At 35.6% G+C, this 22,175-nt stretch overlaps 1 protein-coding gene across 5 annotated transcripts in view; it reads right to left on the bottom strand.

The window, feature by feature from the left end:
* Positions 1-2,583: 2,583 nt before the first annotated feature.
* Positions 2,584-22,175, bottom strand: part of LOC113114140 (teneurin-3-like) — an 86,953-nt gene continuing 67,361 nt past the window's right edge. For 3 of the 5 annotated variants that reach the window (XM_026280923.1, XM_026280921.1, XM_026280922.1), the window contains 10 exons: positions 20,418-20,618; positions 15,412-15,597; positions 14,354-14,380; positions 13,969-13,989; positions 12,965-13,111; positions 12,637-12,844; positions 10,644-10,763; positions 5,060-5,321; positions 4,037-4,304; positions 2,584-3,260 (listed from right to left, as the gene is read on the bottom strand). In XM_026280923.1, coding sequence (XP_026136708.1) covers positions 3,019-3,260; positions 4,037-4,304; positions 5,060-5,321; positions 10,644-10,763; positions 12,637-12,844; positions 12,965-13,111; positions 13,969-13,989; positions 14,354-14,380; positions 15,412-15,597; positions 20,418-20,618 — 1,682 coding nt within the window. In that variant the 3' untranslated portion in view covers positions 2,584-3,018. The remainder of the gene's footprint in view (positions 3,261-4,036; positions 4,305-5,059; positions 5,322-10,643; positions 10,764-12,636; positions 12,845-12,964; positions 13,112-13,968; positions 13,990-14,353; positions 14,381-15,411; positions 15,598-20,417; positions 20,619-22,175) is intronic. The other 2 variants (XM_026280924.1, XM_026280925.1) reach the window with 2 other exon arrangements.

The following is a 22,175-nucleotide window of genomic DNA, read 5'->3' on the forward strand; positions in this document are numbered from 1 at the left end:
TCAAGGAACAATAAAACTAGTTGCTGACCTCAACAAGTCACATAATTTAAGCTATTCATAGTACAAATTGTGTGCAAACATTGCAAGAACTTCCAATTGCACTTCAAACAAGGCTGGGACAAACCCAACCATTTGGTTGTTTTCAACCAACTGTTGTGTTAGATGTTTAACCCAAAGTTCTGGGCAGAAACCCAACCGTTGGGTCAAAATGCTGGTTTGTCAATATTAACCCAGCATTTTTTTGAGTGTACATGCAGCATCACAAAATAATTACCCTTAAAGTGCATGTTTTTCATGAGTGTTTACCATTAACATGCATGGAGGCTGTAAAATGTGGACTGATTATCTTGTGACTTTATGGTTAGACCTTTAGGTGAAAAGCAGTCGATTTGTATTGGCCACTCTCAGCTACATGTTAATGTCTATGAAGTACAACAAACTCTATAAATGGAAATTTCATTCAATGTCATCTACAGTAATGTAATGCTTATGCTTATTGATTATTCACTGAGCAAATATGCTGATCAAATAGCAATGGGATAAATAAAACTATGTTGTAAATGTCAAGCAAACAAGCTGAATATCAAATATTCTAGGTGTTCTGCAGCATTCATAAAGAGGTGTCAGACTAAGCAGTCTGCCATTTCGAAAGAAAAAAAAACAACCAAAAAGGTTAAGGATTGACACCTATAATGGGGTCCAGAAGTCTGAGACAACTTTTCCCCTAAAATTAAACTTTTAGAAAGGAACAAATAAAATGATAAAAATAGAAACAGGGAAACATCTAAAATTGTTGTTCTTCACTAAACATATTTTTCCTGTTTAAAACTAGTTAAAACATGAAAATATTTAAAATGAAGTTGAGACTAAAAGAAGAATCACTAATTACATAAGCAACTTAGTAACACTGATCATGTGAACTCATTTATACTGATGGTTAATTATTCTTGCTTTGTTAAAAAGTACAATATGCTCTTTGGGTCATTCTCAAATCGTGCTGCATGATCAGGTTTTACACAAACTTGTGGAATTCACACTGCTTGTGTACTGCTCTCAAAACTACAAACAATATTTATTTCTCAAATTCAGCAAAATGTTTCAGTTCAACCTTTTCATTTAAACTCTTATGTTTTTTATTTGGATTGAAAATAGAAGCATTTTTGTATTAGCTTTGTGGACAATATCATACATTTTCAAGATAAAGATTGTGATTAAATATTTAAAATTAACAAGAGTATGCTTGTGTTATAAGGACAAGCTCATCAGTGGGATGTAGCTTTTGCTCAGACACATACACTTATGCCCAGGCACCCAGTTTGCACAGCCGCTGACTGCTGATCAGACCTGTAAGCCATAGATATGAGACGCTCTGCATTATCAATCAGTGAGACAAATGGGACTGTCAAAGAGAAGATCTCCCTTTGGCAAATTGATTACATTTGTGACATGTTCTTCAGGACAAAATGTTTTCCCATCTCCATCACTTCCCATGCATCGCTTCTGATGTACAGAAACTCACTAAATGAAAAGATTGTAAAGGTGACATGCCCAAATGTGCAAAGCTTTCATCTAATAAAAACTCAGATTAAACAGGGTGAGCCAGATTTATGTGCTAAGCTCTTTTAAGCACTATTCTTCTCAAAGTAAACTTATAAGTCGATGCCTAAGTAGATTATGAACGTTTAGACAAATAAGTGAGTAACCCCATGTAAAACTCATCTAACCTCAAACCTGCTAACTGAGTTAAGAAGAACTGGTGATCATGTTATGGATTTATATAAACAGCATGAGGACAGATGCTCTACGCTTCAGCGATTTCCATCAGAATATGCCGTTCCCAGGCTTTTTGTTCCAATTGCTTTCAACTGTGTCTGTGAGGTTTTTTGACAGATTTAGTTCACAAAAAACAGCAAAAACAATGCAGTTAATCTTCTATTCAAAGTCTATGAACTTCAGCAGCTATCAAAAAAAAAAAAAAAAAATCCAAGCAGTATTAAAATCTCCTAATATTTACCATAACAGATAAAAATATGTCAAAGATATCATCTGCATGAACTGAGAATAATTATAAAAAGGCAAATCAGTTAAATGCACTATTAACTAATCAGTATTGAGTATGAAATGATACAATTTGAAACACCAAAGCATTTCCAATAATAATGGTCTAATCTAAATAAGATAATGATATAAGCTATCTCCGAAAATCTGCAATTGGTTAAATCCACTCTGGCGCTTTAGGTGTAAAATGAGAATTTAAGACTTATTGGCAGAAAGACTGCTTAAACTAGATAAACTGTGTAGAGGTGCAAAAATAAAGGCTTGAGCAGACGGCCATGACCATTTGTTCGGCAGGTCATCGGATTAAAGGATGTGGAAATCCCAAGGCCAACTGGGCATTTAGCCAGCAATCAAAAGAGGCTTAAATCTTTGGTTCAGGCGTGGAACAATCAGATGTTGTCACACTAACTAACTCTAGAGAAACAACCTGAGACAACTGCACCTGAAAAGTGTCAGTCTAATCTTGTTTTCATTTAGGGCCATCGGGATGTGCTTGCACAGCCGACTTCTCCCAAAATGCGCCATTAGATACGACTGCTGGATCTTGTTCAAACTGTGCACACATCGTCATTTACCAAGAACAAAAAGATGCCATTATGTGTGTGAATATGGAGATTTAAGCAGACAGAATGAGCTTCCCTGTCACCCTGTTTCATTATGAAGACAAAGGAACGGGGAATGTCTGGTGGAATAATGCCACATTTCCATATTCAGGCTTGTGTTTTAATGGCACTTTTATTGAATTAAGCTATAAGTATGCATTCTGCGCCTGAAAACTGGATAAAGTTCATTCAGCCAAATCATGTCCCCCATAATGTTGCAGAGCACAGTTCTGACTTGGCACGCTGTGTTAATGATTCCGATTTAATCTGTCATCACTGTGAGCGATTAGCCCTTTCAAACTCTGCTTTATTATGTGCAAATGAGGCAATGAACCGTATTTCATGTTAAGATGAATATTTATGACGATGAGTCCAGGTAGAGGCACTGACCCCTGAATTGGTGAGGGGACATTTCCCGTGAGGTGGTTCCGGTGGCGTTTAATAAGCGATTCCTACCGTTTGGCACATCCAAGATGTGATGCTTATCCAGGGTCCATCCGCCCATGCTGGAGGCCTCCAGCTCATATCCTTGCAGCGTGGCTGTCCGCTTCTCCCATAGGATCACATTCAGGCATGATTCATACTCAAAGCCCACGGATACTAAAGTATAGAGAAGGAAACAGGGCAAAAGGAATCTATTATCCTTGAATGTATTTTCCACCTAATTTAATATAGGTTTCATGGTTAGACTAATCAATTGAAGCTAATATTTTACATATTTTAGGTATATATAATTGCAAACATTCCATACCAGCAAAATATGTGGTATTGACAATTTACTTTTTATGCACATGGAAATTGGTACAGTAACTATTTCAGAGCAGCTACGAGTCCAGTCGTAGCAACATTTTCCAAATGGGCCTGTGACCTTCTGAAAGCTGTTTTTTTTTTCTCCGTGCGCTTCATTTACAGACTAATTATACATGCAAAGAGCAGTCAGCAATATATAGATGGACTAGAAAAATGCAGCTGCTTATACCTTTTATTTATTGCTAGAACACAGCCCAGTGTCAGTTTAGCAAAAGATGGTTAGGATAACGATTAAGCATGTGCTGGAAATTCAACAAAATGAGATTGGCTTTTGAACTGTGTATTTTCAGCAAGTTTTAAATCATACATTTTGTGCCAGGATTAGAACAAATCCATATTATCGTCCTGTATTCTAGTAGTTCAGAGAAAATTAAGTTCAACCTTCTGGTCTGTTTAATAATCAGTTTGACTTGTACTATCAGTTTAGGAAGATTCATCTCACCACTGAAATATCTGGGTGAAAAAAGATTAATTTGCTCCTGGGTTAAATCAGTTCAAGTTAATAATATATTCATACACCGAGGGCTTTATATAGATCTGTTTCCTCCCATTGTTCCACTACCTACCTACAGCCTCTGCGAGTCCATAGACTCTCTGGCTGTACGCATCTGTCTTGTCCCAGATAAAGCTGTAAGAGAGCCGGGGTGAAGCTGGGAACTGCTTCTGAAACATTCTGCCCTCCACAGCCACCATGAGGTGGACCCGAGCCAAGCCGAAGGGCACGCTGGACTGGGTCAAGATGACCTTCAGAACAGGTTTGTAGGCTGAAGCACGTGAACTCAAGTAAATCAAGTCTAAATCACTCCCTGGAATAGCCGTGTGCTCGTGAAGAACCTGTGATTAAAAATGTGCATGAGAGAGGAAGTTAATTGCCTGTATTGTAAATTTCCTTGTGGCCTATTATCATTTTTATTAAAATTGTCAGATATTTCAAACAAAATGCATTGCTTCATAAATTCACACTGTTAATTAATTGTTCTTGTGCTTGAGTGTTTGGTGTCAGTATGATTTATTTTAATTTTAGATCAAATAAAGGCAGCCTTGGTGAGCATAAGAGACTTACTGACCCCAAAACTTTAAACGGTAGTGTATGGCAACTCTGATCTCAAGGGGAGTGAAAAAAAAAAATAAGTCGCTTTATACACATTAATATTGAAGCTTATTGAAGAGTTACAAAGACAACCTATGAACATCTTCAGAATGACAGTCGTAAAAAATAATGCATTCCCACAAAAAAAAATATCTATTTTAATTATGTCTGATCCCTGCTGACTTCCACTTATAGCCTTAAAAGTGATTTATGTTACACGCATAAAATGTGAATTATTTCTGTCAAAGGAACATGATAAGGTACGCCACGGTCATCATTAATTCAGTAGCAATATCTGTGTGACAATCTTAAGAATATCTGGTTTTCCTGACTGTACAGTATGTTATGCAAGTAAAAATCACCTGGTTCTCATATTTTGTAGTGTCATTAAATCATACAGCTCAGAGGAGCTTGAGGCACATAGACAAATTTATTTTGATTTGAAGGAAAAATGAACCGAGACTCATTTTACTCCCAGATGGGATGCGGTGTGACTCACCTGTGTCTCAGGAATGATGGGGCTGGCCTCGGGGCTGGAGCGGTAGAAGGTGGAGAGTGGTGACGCTGTGATTCGGGGTGAGGGTCTGTCAAGGCCACTAAATTCACAGGTTGGCATGTCTCTTTCCTCTTTCCTCATCACCAGTGTGTCCATCACATGGAAAACTCTCCATGACAACCAAACTGTGCGATACACAGCAGAGAATGGAGCACGCACGAATCGCAACGTCAATGCTGAGCCTCCATTCACCAATAAATCAAACCTGCAGGTGGATAAACAACAGTCTTCAGAACAGTGCTCAAGCATGCTTGACAAATTTGGGTTGCACTTTATTTTACAGTACGTGTACTAACATGTACTTATAGTGTACTAACAGTGTATTTATCTAAGAAAGTTCTGGTAACACAAGGTAACTACATGGGGTAGGGTTAGGTTTAGGGGTAGGTTCAGGGTTAGTACCTAGTTATTACATAGTTATTGTAATTACTATAATAAGTACATATTATGTAAATAAGGAACAGGACTGTAAAATAAAGTGCTACCCAAATTTGTCTCTCTTGAGAAATTACCACAGTGGTACCACGGTACAGTGATAGTATGACATAAAAAACTATAATATTAATAATATTGTATTGCTACAGTACATGTACGAAAACATGGTATTCCCGTGGTTCATGTCATTATCATTATTAACCATGGCAACACAAGACTGTACTTTTTTATGAAAAGTACTTTTTTGTGAAACTGAAGACTTGGAGTAATGGCTACTAAAATTCAGCTTTGTCATTGCAGAAAAAAAAAAAAAAAAACATTTTAAATGACATTAACATACACATTAACATTTAAATTGTAGTAATATTTCACAATATTACTGTTTTACAGTTTTGCTTGATAAGATACAGAATGTAGCCTTGGTGAGACTCATTTCAAAAACATTGAAACATCTCCAAACTGTTGAACAGTAGTGTATATTTAAATAATATTTCACTATTTATATGGAAGATACAGTTTGTGCCAGAATCTCGCATTGTTTGTGTGGGGGCAGAGGGCATATGAAGGCTAAGTGTGATTCATAATTTCCTGTTATCAGACTCATAAGTGCATGGGTCCTCTCCAAATTACATGGTTTGTTAGCCTCATCAAAGCGCTTAGTTACTGATGTCTTCCACGTTTCATATCCTAATCTAAAAAAGTATCTGATTCATAAATCCAATGAATTCAGTTAAATAACATGGCAGACTTCACTGTCTTTTATCAGTAGTTCGCTGGCACACTTAAGATGTTCTATTAGTTGATGAGAGTAAGGGGTAGAGATGTGATGTAACTTTTTTCCGTTTGGGGGATTTGGATGAAAGATCTGGAGGTAGCAGTTAGAGCAGGACCTATTTTAATTAGCATGCTATAGCGAGGAGGTAGGCGCAGATTTGGAAATGAAGGGGCGTCTCTTTGAAGTCGTGCTCTATATGAGCTGCTGACTCCCCTGCCCGGAAGGAGAGAGATGAACGGTGCAGTGACTTTACACACAAACATACACATCCTTGCAGTGCCACTGCCTTGAAAATTCTCCCTAACTGCTTCTGTCCCTTCTTTGCTGGGCCACTGTTCCAGACCATCAGCCTTTAAAGCTGTTTCTTTGCCTCTGTTTCCCCTTGGACACGCTTGCTAACCAAGAGCAGACACCAGCACTGAACAAGCATGATTATCTGATGCCCATTCCCCCTGTGTGAAGGTTTTTAGGAGGGATCTGGATATATCGGATAATCCCCAACATCAGCCTTCCTTCTTTAGAGATGAAGAGCCATCCCTTGAGTATTTTTTTCTTTCATTAAACTCTAGTGAAGAGAAAATTATGTTTTTAATGCATTACGGTCATGCCTCAGTTAAAGGCATACGGTCGCCACACATACACATGCAAACTCCCACACATGTGACCCTTGAGTAGATGACTCAGAATAACTGCTGATCTGAGTGAATCTTGATAATGATGGATAATGACTAAAGGGATTATTATAAAGGTACAAAAATATCAGATAGCCCCAGAATCAGCTCAGAACTGGAAGTTAAACTCTGCAGACTGCTTTAATCTTGTATAACTACAGTTAAAATGGGGCTTGAAAGTGAATATTTTCACCTTTTTAATGTATGTTTGTGGAGATCAGATTTTTGCACTGCACTCTTTAAAATAAAGGTGCTTCAAAAGGTTCTTTACAGCGATGCCATAGAACATGGGTAGGCAACATTGGTCCTGGAGTGTCGATGCCCTGCAGAGTTTAGCCCTAACCCTGAAAAAAACCTCACTTGTTTGTAGCCTTAGTAATCCTGAAGACCTTGATTAGCTTTTTCAGATGTGTTTGATTAGGGTTAGAGCGAAACTCTGCAGGACAGCGGCACTCCAGGTTCGACGTTGCCTACCCCTGCCATAGAAGAACCATTTTCGATTCCACAAAGAACCATTCAGTCAAAGGTCCTTTTGTGAAACAGAAAGGTTCTTCAGATGTTAAAGGTTCTTTATGGAACCATTATTCTATGGCCTCATGAAGCACCTTTATTTTTAAGAGTTTGCTTAATTTAATTGGTCAAATTGTTAATAAATTAACACCTAATTAATGTAAATCATTGTAAGTGTTTTGTGTACCTATGTATTATGATTAAAACAGTGTGTATATATATATATATATATATATATATATATATATATATATATATATATATATATATATATATATATATATATATATATATATATATATATATATATATATATATATATATATATATATATATATATATATATATAAATGAACCTACCTCATCATAATTATGTTATAACGGTATATAGCTGGATAACTGTTTTACTTTATTCCATTTCTTATTCAGTAAAAAACCTGTATTTACTTTATTCTTTATTGCCTGTACATAGTGGGGGAAAAAATAGAAGAAAGTATTTCATGTTAAAAATTACAGTTTTTACTACCAAGACGCAGTTTTCTGAGCATGAGTTATTCCATAACGGACACAAACAATACTTTCCCTGAAGAACTGAAACATAAAGGAATTATCATCCATATTACAACATTATTGCTTTGTTGGACTAAACGTGCTCCATGAGATGTTGCTCAGTGGACCTTTAACTTTCTAACTAAACCGGGATTTACAGCTGTGGATGTGTTTATGACTCGCTATTACGACGATTTTGGTATGTACTGCGTTTCCATTATTCATGTTTTTATGTGTACTGCTTACACAAATTTAGCAGATACATTCTTTATAAGCTTTCCATTGAAAAACAGTGATCTGTTGTCGATGCTTGAGGCTTAGATCTTTATAATGATATATAGTTTGTCAAGATAAATTAAGTCTCATTTAATTTAATCTATTCATAAACATTGACACGTGCAAACAAAGACAGTTCATTCTTTAACATATATTAAAATTCTAAATTAGCGTGTTAATGCAGGTGATACGTTTTTTCAATTTAACGCAGTTAACCCAGGGGCTGGGCTAATGTTGGATACCCCACTCACAATTGTTGTTTCTATCAAATTTTTCTTCACATGGACCATCGTTTATTTAAAATTAGAATGTCTTTATAACCACACCTAATCTGAGATGTTTCAGACGCATACTCCAACCTTTCCTGAATGGCAGGCTCGAATCAAACGAGTGCAAAAATGGATCTGCGCCAGCATGTGTTGTAGCCTGTATCATTTCATATCAAATCGCCTATACATGCAGCGTCGTATGTGATCAGTTAAGCCATTAAGTCACCAAAAAGGCAAATAAAGCTGCCTTAAAGGGGGGGTACAATTGTGTTTCGTATATTCAGAGTTGTTCATGGTTTTAAAGAGATGGATTCTCATGCTAAACATGGCCAAAGTTGTAAAAAATTATTTTGAAGAATGACTGAGAATTTCAGTGCCGAAAATCGTACTTCCGGGTTGGTACAAGTTTCGGCTGTTTTTTTTCCGATCGTGGCTCTAATGACGTAGACGAGAACGGAAGTACTTATATGAGCATTTCTCTTGGAAACGTGCACATTTACCAGAGGAGAGCGAGACTACGCTCATTAACACGCTTCAAAACCATAAGCAGCGCTGCATAGGATTTGTTTGAGAATGCCTCCAAATAAGTGCATGTTTGGATGTGAGGGAAAGTTTACCGTGTTCAGCTTCCCCAAGAACCCAGCGTTACACGAACAGTGGATGCAGTTTGTTTTTCCAGGGCAGCAACGGAGTGTATCAAGTGCGTTTGTGTGTTCTGGTCATTTGAGTGACGAATGTTTTATAAACAAGGCCCAGGTTGACACTGGATTTGCACATTTGTTTGCTATTAAAACATGGAGCTGTCCCTGTGATAAAAGACCCCATTCATGTAAGTACAATTGCATCAGATTTCTGTATTTAGTTGGAAATCAGCACATAAGAATATATGTTAATGGAAACAACACAAACATCAGTATTATAGCTCCGCTCACGGCACGCCTCCAGGAGCTCGGCTTTTCCGGAAAGAATCGGAAGGCTGTATATTTCTTTTATAAATAAGATAAAACTAAAGACTTTTTGCATATATAAAGGATGCAGTACTACCCTATAGGTACTCAAGATTAACATGAGATTAGGTCAATCTGTGTATGTTATGTACCCTTTAAACTGTACGTGTATGTATTTGTAATACGAGTTACATTTAAGAACATGTCTCTGAAATGCAGTTGTTTTCTATATTGTTCTGGAACAGCCCAGCACTGTCTCCCTCCTCTAACACACCTAATTAAACTCATTATTAGAGACTTTAAGATCTGATGTGGGTCAGAATAGGTAAAGAGATGCATTTCGTCATGTTCAGTAGTTTAAAGAGCAGGTGCTTTGATATCTATTAATCAAAGATCATAAAAAATAAGAAATTTTGTAGCTTTAAGGATTCATCTATATTTAATTTAGATTTTATAATTTGACAACTTTATTCAATTTCTAACTAAATATATTTATTACTAAATATGACTTATTTCATTGGGTTTATGTGAAGATTGTTTTTAGTACACTTAAATTGTAAGTTATTTTAAGTAGTCTAATAAACGTTGAAATTGATAGCTCTTGTAATGTTGAATGTCTAGTCAATTGTTAAATATTTGGGAAAGCATTTCCAAGAGACATCAGTGGTATCATTATTGCAGTTGAAAAGTATCTTTTAAAACTTTAATGTTAGGTGGGATTAAAAAAATATTAGAATTTTTATTAGTTAATTATACAAGTATAACGTGTAGATTTTTTTGTTATGCAAAAAACAATATATGCAAATGTGATCTGTAAATTGAACTTTCTGGTTCATAAAATGATCATAAAAGGACATTCATGGGTCAAATTGTAATGTGTTGCCTTTGAGTGACAGTATCACTGACACGGGGTTGAGAATTTGCCTATTTGTGTTGATTTGACTTGACTTGTGTGGGAAGCAGCGAGATGTAAATATGAATTTGCATAAAACTATGCAAAATGGTTTTTCACCGACTATCTTAAGGATAGGTATTAGCATAATTATGTGTTTATGAATGTGCTTGTCTGTGTAAGTAAGGCATATTTGTACGTACATGCCGTCCTGTCTGGTGATGGTATAACCCTGCTGGGGGTAATGCAGAAGGGACACATTCACCCCAATCAATGGAGTGCCGTCACTGGTCACCACCTGTCCTCTCACAACGGACACCAGGCTATTAAATAAACACACGTGAAAACAAAGGTAGATTAACCAGCTGTTCACAGCATTCAAATTCAAGGTCAGCAGGCTGTTAATAAACAAGCAGCATTAAATTTGGTATTTTATAAATACAATTCATAGATTTTATATATAAAATGTCCATGTCTACTATAAAATGTCTCAATCCATTGCACCTGACCTTCCTCTGCCATTCTGTTTTGAAAATCTTAAGAGACATAATTACAGCACAAATTATTTTACCAAGCACCATTTAGCTGCTGACCTGCAATCTCGCATCTTTACACTAATTGTGTGGTAATTTCTCACTGTGCGAACAAAAGAAACCTCAGGGCAGATGGGCGGGATAAGAAGTTTCCTCATCAAGGCATAATCAAAAGCATAATCAGCCAAGTATCAAGAGATTCTAACAAGTTTTTCTTGACTGCTCCTTTTCTAAGGCAGTGAAGACGAGCAGCAATGTTCATATTGTTAACTTTGTCCAAAAACACCAAAGGGCAAAGAACATATTCACTCAAGTTTCCAAATTGAAGAGGTGCAAAGGTGAGGCGCACAATTTTTTCACTGGAAAAAGTAATCATTTCCTAAAGTACATGGTACGTTAGCTTATGGTACAAATCATACCAATGGTGGATAGCTTTTCCATCTGCAATATGAAAGCAGCAGAAATTAGATAGGACAACAAAAAGGGAAACTGAAGTTCTGAATTCCTATCAAAAAGAAAAACCCTATTGTTTATTCTGTATGAGTGTGTCTAGGTCTATTTTCCCATGCTTTTAGATCTACGACTGCAAAATGTTACAAACACTATAAGATTGTGGGAAATTTTGTGCAACACATCAAACGGCATCACAATTACTTGAATAGCCAGAAGGACTTTCTATGCATATACATTTAAAATATGTTATGGCACTGATAAATAAAACATAAAATAGAGGTGTTATCGGGATATTAAGCCACGTGTCTCAGTGAGATATATATATATATATATATATATATATATATATATATATATATATATATATATATATATATATATATATATATATATATGTGTGTATGTTTATCTTAAGTCGCTGGGTATATTTTTTGCAATAGCCAAAAAAACATTGTATGGGTAAAAATTATCGATTTTTCATTTATGCCAAAAATCATTAGGATATTAAGTAAAGATCATGTTCCATGAAGATATTTTAAAAATTCCTAATGTAAATTTATCAAAACTTAATTTTTGATTAGTGATATGCATTGCTAATAATTCATTTGGACAAATTCAAAGGTGATTTTCTCAGTATTTAAATGTTTTTGCACCCTCAGATTCCAGATATTCAAATAGATGCATCTCGGCCAAATATTGTCCGAACCTAATAAACCATACATCAATGGAAAATTTCGAAAAATTGACATTTAAATCATCACATATGTGGTGTGTGTGTGTGTGTGTGTGTGTTAAACAATTTTGATGGTTGAAATCATTTTTGAATAACGTTAATTTCCTAAAGCAATGAAACTAGCTCTTTTATGACATCATAAAATATGTTTTAACATTTTTTTTTTTTAAGTAATAAAATACAGTTTCTAAGCTAGATTGTAAGTATTAAAGGGATAGTCCACTCACAAATGCCAATTCTGAGATCATTTACTCAAAACCTCTTTAGGAACACAAAAGAAGATATTCTGAAAATAAATAATTTTTCCTACAATAAAAATCCAATGAGAAAAAATAAATTTTCTTTCGTGGTAATATCCATTTTTGGGTGAAATATCCCTTCAAGCAACCTTTTTTTGTTCACTGTAGAATAGGTCCCAATACTCCTACTGAATCCAAATCTAGTTGGCCGTTCTTCAGCAGTTCAAGATCTCCTAACCTGCTGTTGAATGTGTTTTCCCCTGGCAGGGTATGTGTGCCCCCCGAAGCTACCAGAAAGCTGACGCGCTGATAGAAGCTCTGAGTGTCTGGTGAAGGTGAGCTGAGGTGTTGCATTGTGCTGGGATCTGGAGCCCCGTGGCAATACGTCTGACCCTGACAGGTGCTATGAATGCAACAGTCTGGGTCCATACAGTCCACCAAACCATCTAAAAGAACAGCAAAGGACTTTAGACCACATATTCAGTGATTTTAAAGTTATGTAGACATTTTAGTACAGAAGCGGGAGCACTAATTGTTTAGCCCCCAACTTCTCGTTATTTTCTCACCTCCCTCGTTGTCCTTGCCATCGGAGCAAAGGGTTTCCATGGCAACATCGCACCCCACCCCTCTCCATCCCGACTGGCAGAGGCAGTGCCATCCGTTCTGGTCCAAAATGCACCTGCCGTTGTTGTTACACAGCCCTGGACAGCTATCTACCGGGACAAATTCATCAGTTATACATACAGACCAATCAGCAGCCTACGATGTGTCAAAGGGGTGAAGAACTCACCATAAAGAACTGCATAAACATACAGGGGAAAACACGGTGAATGTGTTTTAGTCAGTCAAATGTTTGGAACTTGACATTTTCAAGACATCGGACAGTACTCAGGGACAGCTGTAATTTCACATGAAACAGCTGGACAAAATATGTGCTGCTTTCGTATTGTAGAAAAAGAAAAAGGGTTTGTATTACTTGTTATTACTTTCTGTTCTCAATTTCTAGGAGACTAGATTAATAAATTCAGCTAAATACCAGCTTGACAAAATGATATGCAAAAACAAAATACATCAAATAATTTTTTTCTGAGTAGCTTATAAAGTTGAAAGAACGTTCTTATGAAAAATACTATGAAATTACACATCTAGCAGTGTCCATGTGAATTAACAGCATGCTGAGCTGAACAGCACAAGTGCAGAGATAGTTTATCAGACAGTATACTGAAGTGCTCCATCATATCCTTTGTCACAGAAAAGCGTGAAGTCAAAGGAAATTACATAGGAAATGCTAAATTAAGGAGCTTAGCAGCTGCTAAATATTACATTAAGAGACAGTGAGATGTACAACAATGGGGATTTGGGTAATGCGAATGTGTATATGTGCATGGACTGACTGATGATTTTGTGTGTGTCTTTGTATGCCTGCAGTTACACTATATAAAACAGGAAACCTGAAACCGAACACATGTGGGGACACATTAATACACGGTACATAGACATAATGAAAGTCATGCTTGAGAGACAGAGGGGTCAGAGCCACATGCTCTCTTCAGGGCAGCATGACCTTTACCTCTATATCCTATCCAGTCTGCTATCATGAAGGGAAAAGAATTAAACATGGGGTGTTATACTGCGGTATGCAGTGATTTAGTGTCATTTCCACAGACAGCCCAGGCAGGCTATGCTGGTTACACACACCTAATATGCTGCGGCTTACCCTCTTCCCAGTAAATATGACATTTCATGATATTTGCTTTGTACTGTTGAAGAGCTCGATTAGAGGAAGACTTGAATGCTTTTGAAATTAACTTTTTATATATATATATATATATAAAGCAAGGTCTACATGTGAATCTGTTTTTCGATTTCATAAATGTTTGCATTCAAAGAAAATATGATTAAGGAGGAACTTCACACAGAAAGCAGAACGTGGTTGATGAAAGAAAGCACTGTACCTTTTATTTTGCTGTCCAAAAAGTGAGCTGCAGAGATAAATTGAATGAAAGGCAAAGAATGAAAAAAGTCATTCAGATGCAAAATATAAATTTTTGTGCAATGCCAACTATGCTATAAATGTACCTATTCAGCCAACTAGCAACTGTAATCTCTCGTAAGGAGAATTTGAATATGTTGATGTGCTGACAATGTTTTTGATTTTCAAATTACTCTCAAGAACGGCATGAATGATTTGCCATTTTCAATACGCAGGGCTACTGCACTCCAAACAATACATTTCCATGACCTTATCAGTCATTTTTGATTACTGGATAAGGATGCTTTCAAAATCAAATGAATTTTTCAGATTGTGAACCAGTTGTTCAAAAATATCTGACTGAAAATATTTATTTTTTCACAAAATGGACTTGTGAGCTTTTGTTCTACACAATTTGTAACCAAGAGCAACGTTTAGCTTATGAAATATTTTAGTGCAAAAAAATTCTACTACTATCCAAAAGTTGGAGATGGGCAAGATTTTTTTTTTTTTTTTTTTTTTTTTTTTTTTTGAAAAACGCCTGACTAAGACTGCATTTATTGGATCAAAATTAAAAAAGTACTCTGAGTAATTGAATATGTTATTTTACAATATTCAATTTATTTCTATATTTGCAAAGCTGTATTGTCAGTGCTAAGTATTGCATGATCATTCAGAAATCATTCTAATATGTTGATTTGCTAATCAAGAAATATTTCACATTATCAATGTTGACAACATCGCGGTTTAATATTTTAATGGAAACCATAATTTGGTAACGCATTCAACACATTATTGCCGAATAAAAATAATTTAATTTAAAATAATATTTTTTTTTTTTACTGGCCCCAAATTTTGAAACCTGTATATCAATATAGAAATCTGGAAATTTCCATTTTATTTATTTCCATTACTTTTTACTGACCTGTAAAACACCATTTTATTTGTGATATTTCTACGTTTTTACTGTGGGAACACTGAATAGGATACTTTATCAAGCTGATATAACAAAATACAAGGTTCACTACAGGGTGAACTCACCGATATTGCAGTTTTCTCCCGTCCAACCTTGGTGACACTCACAATTCCCTTTTCGACACACGCCGTGCTCCCCACAGTGTGCCTGACACTCCTCCTGTTCACACCCTGCCCCCGACCAGCCGTCCGCACACCGACACACACCTCCAACACACACTCCGTGAGGAGTGCAAGCCGTTGCACACATTTCTGAAACATACAGCATTGTGTTTGAGTCATGAAATACAAGCATGCAAGAATACAGGTCACAAAAATCCATATTTTAAAACCAACTATACAAATTAAGCAGATTTTTTACAAAGTGACATAGCTTGCATTAATGTAATCATGTATGCCATTAAAATAACCATTATGGATATGCAGTGTCAGATACTGGTACATTAAATTCAAATTTTACTGTGGGACAGAAAATTAATCATTTATTTGAATTTTAGCTTCTTAAAAGGATAGTTCATCCAAAAATGAAATTTCTTAACTTTTAACCTGTATCGGTTTCTTTTTTCTGATGAAGATGTAAGAAAATATTTTGAAGAGCGTTGGTAACTCAACATTTGCCGGTAGCCATTGACATTGTATTTTCCCCATACTATTGAAGTCAATGATCATTGGCATCTGTGTGTTTCTCAGAAATGTGTTTATAAACTTTTTTATTACTTTAAAAATGTAGTGGTGAACTATACATTTAACCTGAGCTTTAGTTGAATTTAGCTTAATTTATCCTTGATTAACACACATTTATTTATTTATTTTCCACCAAAATTAATTTGCGATCAATAATTTGGGGACCCATGCAGTACTTTTGCAGATCCCCTGTTGAAGAAACCTGATCTACATGTTGTCTCATCTGCTTTGGCAAAACAAATAAGAACTTTCATCTCCTTTACAACAGCACCATGCTGAATTATAACTGCGATGACTGAATGCATCTTTGGCACTCTTAATTCTCACTGCTGGATTGTATTTGAATGTTGGGGAACAAAATTGGCAGTAATCCTTTGATAGTTTTGTGCTATAGCCAATGCACAATGGCTCTGAACTTGTCATCCTGCAAGCTGTGACTGCTAACATTTCTGGAGCTCTCCAGAGCATCCATCAACAAATACATTCACACAGGCATACATTCACGCAAGACAGTCTTATTCACATTTTCAAGGACAAACGTCTCTTTTACAGAACTCTGTGTTGTGTTTTTGTGTTTACTGGAACATTTAGTTTAGTGCCTTTAGAAATAAAATCCACCATTATATATATATATATATATATATATATATATATATATATATATATATATATATATATATATATATATAGTACTATATATATATATATATATATATATATACACATTACTATATATATATAGTAAAATTCTCTCAATTTTATCTAGAAAAAAATGTAGCAAAAGAAAAGTGATTTGTGACGTGAAGTTTTTATTTATTTATTTATTTATTTTATAATTTGAATTTCAAAATATGGCTACCTGCCAAAGCCAGTTTCCGGGGGTATATTTAATAGATAATTACTTCCATAAAGCATAACTGTATTCTGCAAGTGTCAGCAAACATTGCGCACTGCTATTCTAGGGAGACATCTCAAATTAGGAAGGCTTGGGTCCATAGATGGTGCTATAGCAACTTCATTACTCAGTTTATATTATACATTCAATTTACCGTCACCTTAAAATTTCCCAGTGGGCTGTAAACTATTAATCTAAATGAATTAATATGCACACTGTAGAATTACATCTGCATGTCTGTTTCCAGTCCAACACCGATCTGCATGTATTAAAACAACCTACAGGTCAAGACAAGATTGTAAGATTACATCTGTATGCGTCAGAGAGCACAAGGCATTTAAATGTTCTGTATGTATTTTCTTAAAAAAAAAAAAAAAATTGCATATAAATCAGGCATTGTCAGCATTGAGCTAGAGATTCAGATATAAAAGAATTCAGAACAGAGATTCGGTTTTCAGACGTGCTGCAACCAGACAGCAATGAGTAGGACCTTATAAATGTGTCTGATGACAGATAATGAGAGAAGCTTAGCCTTGGATTGCCCCATCCACCTTCATTTCAACTAATCATTATGTTCTAATGTCGATACAGTAAAGTGAAGTAAAATACAGGCAATAGATTGAAATCTCAAGTTTTTCTTCACCTCCATTTCAAATGTGTTAACATTTTTAGTATGCATGTTAACTTAATTCAGATATTGTCTGTCTTGAATTAGAGATCCAGCTATTGAAAGAGAATTCAAGGCTGAAACCGGGCAACTCTGTGCATCTAAACACACCTGATGCTAGATAACGAGGTCAATTTATGGCACTTTTCCACTGGATGGTACGGCACGGTACCTTTCACTTTGGGGGAGGGGGGTTCCCATTGGGTACAGTACTTGTTACTTTTTTAGTACCACCTCAGTTACCAAAAAGTGATGTGTAAACTCTGCTGATCACTGATTGGCTACACAAACACAACAGAACCGCTAGATTATCAGCACAGCCAGCGAAGGATCGAATGCATTTAAATTGACCTTTTAAGTTGGTTTGCCAACTGCCAATAAAATTGCAAGAAACGAGGAACGAATACAACTGTTTTGAACGTGCTCACCTTTTTTAACAAACAAAAAGTTTTGTTGTCTGCTGAGGAAGTACAGACATTCCTCTCGTTGATAGCAGAAGAGTGGATTCAGCAAGAACCTGATGGGGCGATGTAGAATTAAAAAGTTTTTAAGAAGTCGTGGCAGTAGAGGCAGTGCAACTGTAATGATATGTGAATAATCCCGCACACTCTAAAGAGGTACTAAGTTACAGTGGAAACGCAAACTCGTGGTGAGTAGTACCGAGCCGAGTCGAACCACGCAGTGGAAATGTGCCATTAGACCTGGCTTGACCCCATCCGCCTTCATTTCAACGAATCATTATGTCCTATGATCACCTCAATGACTCCTAAAAACCCACCGAATAACAGCGTTACGGGCAATCTTTATTTTATAAGGCCATGCTGGAGCCAATTTATCAACGCAGAGAAATTACACCGGTGACTTTTTCAAAGTTCTCCACTGTTGCCCAAGGCAACCTCTCAGGTAAGTGCGGAACTGGTCTTCCATTAAGCCATTTCTTTGTCAAGCAACTTTCAGACTGGAAGGAAAATCCACCTGACAAATAAATAACCCATAAAACCTAAAATTGAGTGTAATGTAGGTAAAGTCTCTTTGATGTTTGTACAGGGAGCCCTTTTGCTGTCCCACTCATTTTATTTATTTATATATATATATATATATATATATATATATATATATATATATATATATATATATATATATATATATATATATATTTTTTTTTTTTTTTCAATTGGAAGACCTTGGAGGGTCTGATTAGGTCGTGCTGGCTCTCTGGAATATTAAATTGCTCTAAAAAGGTTAAGGGCTGGTTGATTCATTCAATCTTTTTTTTACGGCCTTCTTTTTCCACACCAGTCGATGTAATCAATTTTTCATTAGCGGCAAGGTGTTTATCTGTTTTTAGCACTTCCAGGTTCCAGCGGGAGGCGGGTCGATCCACGCCACACTACCGTTAATTAAAGTTTATTTAATTGAGGTGGAACAGTGGAGGTAATGAAGAGACAAAACCCCAACTGTGCAAGCAAGTGGACTCCCATTGCTCCCATGACCAGAGCTGCAGCTAGAAACGGCCTGACGTTAAGCTCACGCACACTCAGATGACAGTACATCTTAAGCAACTATTTTATTCAGTAAAAGCTAAAAGTTTAAATAGAACATTTCTGTAGCATTATTGTTATATTTTATTGCTAATAGATATTAAATAGAAGCATTACAAAATGACTCCGGTTTGGAAAGGTCAGTGTAATATAATATATATTCTATGGTATAGAATATAAGTAAACAAATATAGACTAGCATTAAAAATTTTGGGTCAGTATTTTAATTTTATTTATTTAAAAATACATTTTTATTTTTAGTCAGCAACAACATAAGACTGTATATTGATCAAAAGTGACATTAAAGACATTGATAATGTCACAGTAGATTTATACTTCAAATAAGTACTGTTCTTTTGAACTATTCATCAAAGAAGCCTGAAAAAAATTATCACTTATTTCCAACATTGAGAATAATGCAAAATGTTTTTTAAGCACCAAATAGGCATATTAGAATGATTTATGAATGACCTTGTGGTACTGAACAAGTAATGGCTGCTGAAAATTCAGCTATGATGTCACAGGAATAAATTATGTTTTAAAATATATTTGCATTAAAAAACAGCTATTTAAAACTAACAATATGTCACATCATTACTGATTTGATAAAAAAATGCATTCTTGGTAAGCATAAAACATAAAAAAAATCCCCAAATATTTGAACAGTAGTGTTAATCTAACTTTAGTTAACATATACAGAATATTTTTTTTCTTTCATACTGTAACAAAGCACATAAAATGTAATATGGGGTGATCTCTGTTTTACTATAACACTTTTTGATAACTCCAGCAGCACATTTATTGCTTGTTATCACATTTACATTTCAAAAATTCCCAAAACCACAGGCACTTACGATGGCATAATTCCCACAACATTCTCTGACGAAACAGTCTGACAGCTACATTTCTCTTTCTTTTCACCAAATACTTACAGGCATCACAAATGGAAATTAAGCATTATAGTTACTTCTGTAATATTTGCATGCAGTATGTTCATCATGGCTGCAGGAAATGCTGACGTGTTTAAAAGGTTACTCACAACAGGCTAATCAAACTAGAAACATTACAGCACCCAGTGTGGACAGCCAGTCAGAGCACAGACCATTTCCTATAGTAATGATTCAATTACCTACAGTGGGATGCAGAAGTCAGAGACCACACTGAAAATTTCAAAATCGAATTTAAACCTGGAAAGAAAAATAGTTTGGGGTTTTCAAATACAGTAAGCCTCCCAGTGTCAAATCGAGCCATATACTGCATTACATTATCAGTGAATAAGTAATACCTGTAGAGCAGTCAGGACCGGTCCAGTTGACATCGCAGATGCAGGAGCTGGTCTCACTCTGGAATGTACCGTGGCCAGAGCAGTGTTCTGGACACATAGAGACCCGCGTCTCACAGTTCGATCCGGTCCAGCCTGAGGTACAGTGGCACTGACCATGGAGACAGGAGCCATGGCTGGAACAGGATGGGTCCACACAGTTCACTGTGGAAAACAACAGTGTTTCCAGACCATTATCTTAGAATTGCCTTCACATTTTTGCAAAGATTTTAACTAACTGGTCAGACAGTAATGTTTCGTGGCTGTATAAATTAAATTACCCAGTTCCCCCTCAAAGGCTGGTAAGATATTTCAAAAATGTATCAAAAACTATACTATTGTGAAATGCTATTACTATTTAAAATTCGTTTTCAATTTGAATATATTTGTTTACTTGCTGAATAGATTTATTCATTAATAAAAAAAAAATTGATTAAAAAAAATTATAACTGACCACAAACTTTGAAATTATATTTTACTTATTAAAATATATTTTTCTATATAATACAGTTGTAAATTGGCTTTGGCTTTGGTGTTCAAACACTTTCCAGGCCACTGTGTCATCCATTCATATGCCTTCTTTACAGTTTTTTTTTTCTTTTTCTCAAACAATCATTCTGATAATTATAGCACACATTTATTTCATTTTTTTTTATATATATAAAATCTATTTCAACAGTTTTGACAATTACAAGACTTCATGCACTCCAGAACATCCTACTGTACAAAGACTCATTGATGCTAACATATGCTATTTAAGCTTCATACGGCTATTCAAGACATCACTCTTGAATTTGAGATATTACAAACATGGAATATAGAAACATCATGAAGGAACAATGTCTGGACCATGGGATAAATCTGATCTAGTAAAATGGCTTTTATATTCTTGCCATGCAGTTCTATTATCATGCAGAGCAATCACTGGACCAAATGATGCACATGAGAAGGAAGCACATACCATAACAAATCCATCATCATGTTTTATGTGGGTTTAAGCTATAATTTGGCTTTCCCAAAATGTAAACCCATGCAGGTATCAGAAAAAAAGTTTAAAGATGACTTCTCTGAACCCATGAGGTATTTTTTATTTTTTTGGTCTTCTTTTTTTTTTTCTCTCAATGGTCTGTGCACTGACCATAAATTACTGCAGAAGGAAGCATGATGTACAGTTCTTGTTGAGACTGGGACAGAGGTACTTATTTAATCAAGGTTGCAGTTTTGGGGAATTTGACAGCTATCTAGTCTGTGTGTCACTGAAGGTGTCAAATTGGAAACGCTGTTGCTAAAGTCGGAAAATTTGGTCATCATTTACTCAGTGTCATTTCAAATCTTTTTTAATGCAAAACAAGATATTTCAAATAATTTTTTTATATTTCTCTGACAAAAGTCAACAGTTCATATAAAAGCTTCAAGCTGTTTTGTAAAACGCATATCAAAAGGGTAACAAAGGGCCAATCTCAGATCTCTTTGTAGGTTTTAATTGCCAATCAGTGGCAATTAATTGTATTAATTGTAATTTGGTTGATTCTAAAGCCTTTTTATCAAAAGGTGTTTATTGTTTTGTGCAACTTCATAAAAAAAACTGGGTTGCACTTTATTTTACAGTACGTGTACTAACATGTACGTATAGTGTACTTACAGTGTATTTATCTAAGAATGTTCTGGTAACACAAGGTAACTACATGGGGTAGGGTTAGGTTTAGGTGTAGGTTCAGGGTT

Source organism: Carassius auratus, chromosome 14 (assembly GCF_003368295.1).
Source record: "Carassius auratus strain Wakin chromosome 14, ASM336829v1, whole genome shotgun sequence".
Lineage (NCBI taxonomy): Eukaryota > Metazoa > Chordata > Actinopteri > Cypriniformes > Cyprinidae > Carassius > Carassius auratus.